Source organism: Balaenoptera ricei, chromosome 8 (genome assembly GCF_028023285.1).
Source record: "Balaenoptera ricei isolate mBalRic1 chromosome 8, mBalRic1.hap2, whole genome shotgun sequence".
NCBI classification, from domain to species: domain Eukaryota; kingdom Metazoa; phylum Chordata; class Mammalia; order Artiodactyla; family Balaenopteridae; genus Balaenoptera; species Balaenoptera ricei.
This window is the reverse complement of record NC_082646.1, coordinates 106842803-106852321: the sequence shown is the minus strand read 5'-3', so window position 1 is coordinate 106852321 and position 9519 is coordinate 106842803. Positions and strand designations below refer to the sequence as shown.

At 52.5% G+C, this 9519-nt stretch overlaps 1 protein-coding gene across 2 annotated transcripts; it reads left to right on the top strand.

The window, feature by feature from the left end:
* The first annotated feature begins 1984 nt into the window (after positions 1 to 1984).
* Positions 1985 to 8576, top strand: BATF2 (basic leucine zipper ATF-like transcription factor 2). 2 transcript variants are annotated; one of them, XM_059931952.1, is made up of 3 exons: positions 1985 to 2212; positions 3555 to 3659; positions 6667 to 8576. In XM_059931952.1, the coding sequence occupies exons 1-3, from the start codon at positions 2174 to 2176 to the stop codon at positions 7327 to 7329; spliced, it is 807 nt and encodes a 268-aa protein (XP_059787935.1). In that variant the 5' UTR covers positions 1985 to 2173; the 3' UTR covers positions 7330 to 8576. The 2 variants fall into 2 exon arrangements, with proteins under 2 accessions (XP_059787935.1, XP_059787934.1); XM_059931951.1 differs by having other exon boundaries at positions 1986 to 2212; positions 6664 to 8576.
* Positions 8577 to 9519: the final 943 nt, after the last annotated feature.

The following is a 9519-nucleotide window of genomic DNA, read 5'->3' as shown; positions in this document are numbered from 1 at the left end:
ATCTCATTCTTTTTTTTTTTAAATTAATTAATTAATTAATTTTATTTTTGGCTGTGTTGGGTCTTCGTTTCTGTGCGAGGGCTTTCTCGAGTTGCGGCGAGCGGGGGCCACTCTTCATCGCGGTGCGCGGGCCTCTCATTATCGCGGCCTCTCTTGTTGTGGAGCACAGGCTCCAGACGCGCAGGCTCAGCAATTGTGGCTCACGGGCCCAGCCGCTCTGCGGTATGCGGGATCCTCCCAGACCAGGGCTCGAACCCGTGTGCCCTGCATTGGCAGGCAGACTCTCAACCATTGCGCCACCAGGGAAGCCCTCATCTCATTCTTTTCCGTCTTCAAATCAACTTTATAAATAGGTATAATTTCTTGGTCATCCACAGCATACATACGAGGACACTGAGGCTCCAGGTGATAGACCTGGTGAGTAGAGTGCCAGGTGTCAGAGTCAAGTCTGACTGTAAAGCCCAAACTGGTTTCATACCCACTTCATAGCATAGCAGGAGACTATTACTCTTATGCCCTGCTCATGACAGACATCACTAATCAATCATGGCATGGCAGACATTGCTAATCAATCGCAGTGTTCTTTTCTAATAAGCTCAGAGGCAGCTGTGAACTCCTAAATGCAGTACTCTAGGACACCATTTCCTATCAGAAGATCAAATCCACAGTATTTGCCATTCCGGTGAGCCCACACCATCAGCCTTGAGTCCTCAGGACTCAGGCACAACCCCCAGATGCTCTAGTCAGCAGGGCACAGGACTCTTCACTGTACATCAGTTGCTGTGTTGTTCTTAGAGAGGGATTAATGGCTCCACCATCCCCTGAACTGTTGTCCCTTCTAAGCATGGTCTCTCTTAGAGACACAACAACCATACAGGTTTGCTTGGGGCTTCAGGTTTTGTTAGGTCTTTAACAGAAGTTTTTATTATGAAACATTCAGGTATACCCCAAAGTGTAGTTAATAATATTATCACAGACAATTGTGTTCCCACAGTTGAAGCAACAGAACATCCCTGACACAACCGAAATCGCTGTGTGTCCCCTTCAGTCCATCTCTACCTCCACCCCCGCCAGGCCACCACTCTCTGAATTTTGTGTTTCTCATTCTCATACATATTTTTATACTTTTCTCACATAATTACGTATCCATATTATTCAACATTACAGAAATTATTTTTGTTCAGATCTTGTTGCCACTTGTCATTTTCATACAGTTGGATGTTATGAACTTTTAGGCATGATGATAAGTGCAGCTTTGAATCTTCCACCGTATCATAATTGTGAATATTTGTTGAGCCCTCATTCTACACCAGGCATGCTTTTAGGTGCCTTATCTGCCTTAACTCATTTAACCTTCCCGATAAAATTATTTTTATCCCCACTTTACAGATTTAGAAACAGAGGCACAGAAAGGTGAAATTATGTACCCGAGTCACATAGCTTGGAAGCTGTGCTCTTAATTGCTAGACGTCACTCTCTCTACTGCTGCGTGGTCTGTTGTCTGAAAACACAGTCAGTAGCCATCTGTTCTCCTATTTAAGGGCCGTTGCTTATTTTTGCCGACACGCCTCAACTTTAGTCTCACAGGGTTTGGGGGCGGTTGTATTATCTTGCTTAGTTCCTACATCAAGCCTGTGAGTGGATGTCTGTATCATCTCCCTTTACAGATGAGGAAACTAAGGCTCAGAGAGGGTAAATCACCTTCTCAAAGCTGCACAGCTCCAGCAAACCAGAGGCGGACCGTGAACCTGGGCTCCTGCAACTGTAGAGCCCAGGGGTTCTCCCGTATCCCATGTGAGCCCTCGGTCCCCCACTGGCTTCCTCTTGGCTCTGTCCATGGCAGCCTGCCCTGCCTCTCCCGGAACACCCCTCCCCACACCTGGCATCCAGGCTCCCTCCTCTCGCCACCCTCCACCGTCCTCCTTCCAGAGAAGGAGCCCAACCGGAAGGCCAGTTCGTGTTAGGAAATTCCAGCCACGTGAGCCAACCCAAGCCTGGGATTCTGAGCAGCCGGTGGCTTTAGGAGAAACTGAAACTTGGCTTGCTGTGGGTGGAGTGGTCACGGGGAATTTAAAGAGCTGCCACTTCCTTGGGTTCCCAGAGGGTACTGGGAGGTCACAGCGGCGGAGGGACGCCCTGAACCGGGTGTGAGCCTCTCTTCTCCTGCCCCACCATGCACCTCTGCAGGGGCGATGAGCCGCTGACCAGGATGGTGAGTACAGGGGGCCAGGTTCAGGGGATGAGAAGGGGAATATGCCCCAGGGTGCCCGGTGCCAGCTCTGTTCACATGGGCTGTGTGGCCGAGGGCTCACACACCCTCTCTCTGGGCCTCACTTTCTTCAGGGGATTGGATTGAGGGCTTTCCTGCTCTCACATTGCAGATCCAGCCTCCAGTTTAGAACTTAGCCTCTGAATACTGCTCTCTCCTAACCTACCTGTTCATTCACTGCCATTACAGGAGCCTTCTCTTTCCTCCCCAAGTTTTCTGGCCATGGTTCCCTTGGAACCTTGCCTCTCTCCCAGGACCCAGGTACCAGAGGCCCACCCACTTCTCTCTCTGCAGGTCTTTCCCCCAGGCTCCAGTCTCTCAGTCCCCACATCACTGGGAAGGGGCCTGCTATGGCCATGAACCTAGGAGCACAGAGTCCTCCACCAGGGAGGCCAGGGTCTTGCCTGAGGTCCCTACACTCAGAACACACTTCCCAGAGTGACCTGTGGGAGGGCGGGTTGGGCTGTGGGGTCTCCAGTGTTCCCTCTTGTCTGACTTTCCAGAGCCCTGGGCATTTGGGTTAAACATTTCATCTAAGTTTCATGAACCCCAGTGTAGGAGGAGGGTCACAGCTGTCAACCTTTGAGTCCACTCTTCTATTAGAAGGGACTCGATTCACCCATTCTAGGCTGCTGTCCCCCTAGAATGCGAGCAACTTGAGGGCAGGAAGTTTCGCCTCTTTTGTTTGCTGCTGTGTCCCCATAGCTCAGTGTGTGGCACATAGTAGGTGCACAAAAAATATTTGTTGTGTAAGCGAATATCAGCTTTGGGCCCGAGCTGGGCATGGGAATATGGAGTGAAGTCAGAACCCCCGCCCTGCCCTTACAGACAGAGCTCATGGCTAGAGAAATCAACACCTTGACCGTGGAAGTAATAGCGATCAGAACAACAGCGGCTGACTTTTATTAACCCCTGCCTGCTTTATGTCCTGTGAGGAAGGCGCTGGTGCCTCCACTGTACGGCTCAGGTAGCTGGGCACACAGAAGTGAGTGATCTGCCCAGAGCAACACGGCTGATAAGGAGACGGTGGGTGTGAAGTCGGTCCTGTCTGGGTTTGAATCCTGGCTTGTGCTGCCCCATCGTGAGCTGTGAGCAGGACACGTGGGTGAGGCTGGCAATCCACCGAGGAGTGCTGTGTCTGCGATGGGGTGTGTGGACACCGAGGGAGCCAGAGAGGGCTTCGAGGAGAAAGGGGACCCTTGGGGACTTGATTCAAGAAGGGTATGGCTTTACAGCTAGCCAGCCCCTGCCAGGACCCCTGAGCCTTTGGCCTCTCTCCCTACAGGACCCTGAGGAACATCAGAGGCAGCTGAAGAAGAAACAGAATAACCGTGCAGCCGCCCAGAGAAGCCGGCAGAAGCACACGAACAAGGCGGATGCCCTGCACCAGGTGGGGGATGCCTCCCTTCCCATTCCTGATGTCACTTACCTGGCCCGGCCACCTCTTCTCTGTCCCGCCTATGAGCAGTTCCCCCTGCACTGCCGTATGTGCCAGGGGGCCTGAGTTTGGGAGGAGGGAAGGGCTTTGCAACTGAGATTTGGAAATTCCTGGGTGTTGAGTGGAAACCGTGTGCCAGACAGACGCTGGGCTGCAGGGACATGACAGTGCATCCTCAGCCCGGGCCTACCCTCAAGGCACCCCCAATTTAGGGGAAGGAGACAAGGAGGGAGGCAAACAGGGAAAACCTGGCTAGTGACCAGCCGAGGCACCGGTTAAAATGCAGCTCCTGGCCCCTCCCCACCCAGGACCCACCTCAGGAGGTGCTGCACTCTGGTGGACAGGTTCTGATGGGGGTGGCCAAGACGACGACGCTGTGAGAAACCGGTTCAGGGTTAAGATGGGCTGGCTTTAGAGTCCCAGCTGTGGCACTCATTAGCTGCAAGTCACTTCCCTCACTGAGCTTCACTGTCCTCATCCGAAAACGGGGACAATAATCGCTGCCCACTGGCAGGACCCTTGTGGAGACTAAAGAAGACAAAGGAGCCCGGTGGGAAGGGGGAGGGCTCCATTCACACTTGCCTCTTCACCTTGCATGGTAACCTGACCTTGGATGGTAACCTGACCTTGGAGCTTCCCTTCTACCTCTGTGCAGAGAGAAAGGACACCACCAGTTCCATCCCAGGGGGACGATTAGGCTGGGTTCAGGACCTGGCTTTTGGGAGGGCTGCATACATGTTAGTCCTTATAGCAATGAGTCAAATTCAGAGCCCTCCACACCCAAAGGCCCTACAATCTCTGTAACCCCGCCCCCACCTGTCCACCGTCCTCTCCTAACATCCTACACCCTGTTCTCTCTGTTCCTTCACTGGCCAAGCACATCCAGCCTCAGGGGCTCCCCCTGGTTGCTCCGTCTACCTTCAGACAGCAGCCTAGCTAGATCCTCACTTCTTTCTGGTTGTTGGTTCAAATGTCACCTCCTCAGAAGGAGGTGGTCTTTCTAAACATCTGATCTAAAGAGACCTCTCCTATTACTCTGCCCTATTTTTCTGGTTAGTACTGACCTTCTATCACATATTTAGATGTTGATCATTGCTTGTCTTCCTCACCAGACTGTAAGCACTCTGAGGGCAGGGAATTGTTCTGTTCCCTGCTGTTTCCCCATCACCTGGACCAGTGCCTGACAAATAGAAGGGACTCAATAATTCCCTGTGGAGTGAATGATAGAGTCAGGATAAAGTGCTTTGGGAACACATAGGTGGGAGCAACACACAGGTAGTTGGGTCAAGGTTATTTAGAGATGAAGCCTGAACTGGTTTTCAAGGATGAATAGGAGTTTTCCAAATGGATGAAGGTAAGAAAAGGCATTTCAGGCAAGTAAAATAGGGCTGGCATGGCCATAAGAGAGTAGCACCCTGTAGAATGCACGAGAATGAGGACTGATGCCCAGGATGGCGCCTCCCTGGCAGCAGTAGAGACTTCATGCATTCGTTTATTCCTTCCTTCCAGAAATGCCTATTAAGTATCTCCTGTGTGGCAAGCACAATTCTAAGCATTGGAGATACAGCTGTGACTTCAGCAGACAAATGCCCAGCTCACCCTCCCCAGGGCTCATATTTTCATGGGGGAGCCGGACAAATAAATGACCCATGAGGTATTTGAGATATCAGATGGTGATACGTGCGCTGGGGAAAATTAAAGCAGGGAAGAGGGAAGGGACTGGGGCATGTGGGGTGATAGAAACCTAACTAGGGAAGCCGTCCCGGAGGAGGTGACATTTGAGCAGCCTGAAGGTGGCGAATGAATGAATGAGTGAACGAATGAGTGAGGAGCCAGTGACTCAATTTCTGGAGGTGAATTGAAGCCTTTGCAGAATTTAGGTGAAGGGTGACCTAATGACATGTTTTTAAAATGTCTTTCCACATTCCATGGCAGAAACCAGCTTGGGAGTGGGGCTGCGGGTGGCTTTGAGGCCTGTTAGAACTTTGAGTCCATGGCTTAAGCAACATTTTAACGCAAAACACCCTTGCAGCTTCTTCTTTTAAAAAGTGATCATAAAGGGTGGTAGGTCGGGGAGAGGGCCAAAGGAAGTCACTGAGCCTGATGAGCTGTGGAAATAAAGTTCCTTCTGCGTTTTCCGCCATTGTTGTCATCATAAATGGTTGTTTAGAACTGCACGTCGATTACTGTCCCACTGGGTTCTCAGAACCCAGGGTTCAGCAGAACAGAACCTAAACGCGGAACAGAACACACCTGTGCTGCCAACCTGTAAAACATGACCCTGGACTCCGGCCACGGTGCCTCAGTGGGAAAGTTCTGGGCACTGGGGAGGTCTGGCAGTGGCACTAAGCCGCCTAGAGGTGTCCAGGACAGAGGATATCTAAGTTGTCACAAGAAGGCCATGTCAGGATTAGCCCGAGGATGGGGGTGCTGGAAGTGTCCAGGCAGGGGAGAACGGAAATGTGGCAAGGAAGCAGAGTCCATATGGGGAACAGGAAGTAGGAGAATCAAGAGAAGTCGGAGAGATAAAACTGGAGGTGTGAACTGGGGCCACCATGCACAGGGAGTCATTAGAGACTTTAAAGGGCTTTAATGTTCGATTAACGATGCAATCACTGAATGTCTCCTCTGGGCCAAGAGATCTGGGTGGTTTGGGGGGCACACCAGTTAGGAGGCTGGTGGAGCTCCCAGGTGAGTGGAGATCCCAGGCTGACTAGCTCAGGGACCTGGCAGCAGGGATGGAGAGCAGTCAGATCTGAGCCCTAGCAGGAGGTTGAGTTGGGGGGACTTGCTGGTGTTACGGAAGGCTGGCCAGAGAGTAGCCAAAGGGCATTCAGACGGCGGTGGTATCCTTCCTCCTATATCGAGGATCCTGGGGGATTGGGAAATAGGGCTCTTGCTGGGCCCCTGAGTCTGGCTGACATAACCCTCCCCACCCTTCTGCTTCTCCCCCCAGCAGCATGAGTCACTGGAGAAACGCAACCACACCCTGCGGAAGGAGATCCAGGCCCTTCAGGCTGAGCTGGCGTGGTGGAGTCGGACCCTGCACATGCACGAGCGCCTGTGCCCCATGGACTGTGCCTCCTGCTTGGCTCCAGTGCCCCCTGGCCGCTGGGGCCAGGCTGAGTGGCCCCCAGGCCCCGTGCGCCCTGGACCACATGGCTGCCAGGAGCAGCCAGGCCCGTTCCGGACCCCGGTCTCCTCTCCGATGGCTCTGCCGCTCTCTCCAGATCCACAGCCTCATGGTTCCCTTGGCCTCCTCTTGTCCCCTCTGCCCTCACTGTCCCTTGGTCCCGCCCCTGTCACTGCATCCTCTGGCCAGCCGTCCCCTAGCCCTGTCCAATCTGCCTCGCCCACTGGCTCCGGCCTGCTGAGGTCTTCCTCCAAGCTCAGCACCCTCCTGCCCAGCCCCCCAGCCCAACCTCCCCCTCTACAGTCCCTCGGGCTGGAGCACCCCACCAGGGGGAAGCTGGCGTCCTCAACCCACAGCCCCTCAGCTGCTCTGGGGCTGGGCTTTCTGCAGGGCAGGGAGCATAAAGCCTGCTTCCTCAGCAACAGATCGGCAAGGGCCCCACCCCCTCTGGCCTTCCCCCTGCTCTCCTCTGCTCAAGTCCACTTCTAACCCGGCCCCCAGAGCTGGGCTGGCCCCTTCCTTGGACTCAGGAAGCAGCCTCAGCACATGGGCATCTCCTCTGTTGCCACTGGAAGCTGCCTTTATTGGCTGACCAGCTGAACCAGGATTTCACCAGGGAAAGGAAGCCGTCACTGTGTGCCCACCACTCTGCCAGGTCCTGTCACCGCTCCTTTCTTATTTCAACCTCATGGTCATCCTGCAGAATCCAGATTGTCAGTCTATTTTTCAGGAGTGGGAAGGGGACAGGCTCAGAGAAGCCAAATGACTTGTCTAAGGTCACACAGCCTTTCTTGGGACCTGAAACACCACGATCTAATCCTCCTTCTCCTAGTGGAATCATGGCCCAGGCACCCTAGGGGCTGAAGTCCTAGAAACTGAGAACTGGTGTGAGAGGTTTAAGTGCTGGGAGTGGGGAGGGGCTCTCCCTTCTGCTTTGTGATTCCCAGGGCCACAGAGCCCTGCAGTCTCTGAAACCTTGCCCTCGCTGGGGCTGGTCCAGAGTCCAAGCCTGGGTGGGGAGGGGCCAGGCAGGAGCCCAGAAGTGAATTCTTTCTGTTCTTTTCAGTGCCAAAGAACTGAACCTGTGGGTTGGAGTTGGGGACAAGCCTGGAGCGGTCCCCCCTGGGATTTCTACATGCTGAGTACCCATAGCCATACCGTGACTTTGGGGAGATTGCGAAGGGTCAGCTCTCCAGGCTATTCCCCAATAACTCGCTGCCTCCCCCCTTCTCCCAGGGCCATGGTGGGTGGACTTCTGTGAGCATTCATGTCATGCACAAAAGGCAGGTGGAATGAATGAGGGAAGGACCAGGTGCAAAGTTATGTTTAAGCAAGTGCTGGACTTGAACCTGGCCGCGGTGAGAACTGTGTCTTCTCCGGTATCACCCTCATCCCTGTGCAGACCTCAGACCCTCATTACCCTCAGGCCCCTCTGAGCAGTGCCCCTCATTGCTCTTTGTCCTGATGGCAGCTGAAGGGGCTTGGGGCTAGGTGGGAGCTCAGCTGTAGCGCCTGCTCGGGGATGGGGGTGGGGTGGGGGTGGCGGGTTCTCATTCAGACTCAGGACAAACACTGTAAGGGGCCTGAGATGAGAAACTCCAGCTCTTCACCCAGATTTTCACACACATGTAAACAGACACTATGCTAGTATTTGACACACTCCAGGATGCTGAGCACAAGTCTTGGTACCTAGACTTTATGGCAAATAAAATGTCCAATTCTTTTTGCTTTGGTTAGTTGTTTAAAGCTCTGGCTGTATTTTGTACTATTGAAACCAAAGGGCCTTTGCAAGAAGAGGGAATAGTCTAGAATCTCAGAGGCGGGTGATCCCTCATAGACCTCCTAATCCAACCCCCCCCCCATATTGCAGATGAGGAAACTGAGGCCTCGAGATGGGATGGACGTGCTTGGACTCATGCAGTAAGAAGAGGTGTCATGGCCACAGGATTGTGGCTGGCTGCAGAGCTGGGGTCACCAGTAGGTTCAGGGAGAACAGATTGGTGGGAGGGAAGCCAAGATGCTGTTGGTTGGAGGTCTGGGACAAGAGTCGATATGATGTACAGTGCTCCAGGACTCACAGGGAGATGAGGATACTGTGGCCTGGCTTATGTCTATATACCCTAAAATTTGTCAGGCACTCTGTGTTTAACTCGGGTTAACTCAGTGATGCCTCTAATAACTCTGCAAGGTAGATATAGTTATTACCCCTCTGTTTGGAAGGAGAAAGTGAAGCCCAGAGGTGTTAAGGTCACATAGCTAGGAAATGGTATAGGGTCAATGTAACTTTAGGAGCACTTAACCACAGGTGATCCTGCCTTCTACCTTCCCAGAACTTTCCCTGTAGGCCCTGAATGGAGGGGCCGAAACATGCCCATAGATGTGACCCAAGAAGGTAAAACCCTACTTTAAGCTCAAAACAAGTAAGAGAAGGGAGTGACTTAATTAACGTTGGTACACTCATACCCTGAAGAGATGGTAAGAACAAAGAATGCTTTGAAGAATATTTAATGAGGTGAGAAAATGCTTATGACATATGAAGCAGAAAAAATAGAATGTGCAACTGTCACTATAGTGTGATATTATGTTTGTTTAAAAATATAGACAGAATCAAAGGAGTGCAAGGAGGTGTTGTAGATTCTTGAGGGAGATGAGCTAATATCTGTGAATCCCCAAACTGTA

Bases quoted from the DNA above. Each gene is read 5' to 3' on its own strand.
- BATF2 (XM_059931951.1), top strand. From the start codon at position 2,174: ATGCACCTCTGCAGGGGCGATGAGCCGCTGACCAGGATG. The intron at 2,213-3,554 runs GTGAGTACAGGG...CTCTCCCTACAG, and splicing joins ATGAGCCGCTGACCAGGATG to GACCCTGAGGAACATCAGAG. The intron at 3,660-6,663 runs GTGGGGGATGCC...TTCTCCCCCCAG, and splicing joins AGGCGGATGCCCTGCACCAG to CAGCATGAGTCACTGGAGAA.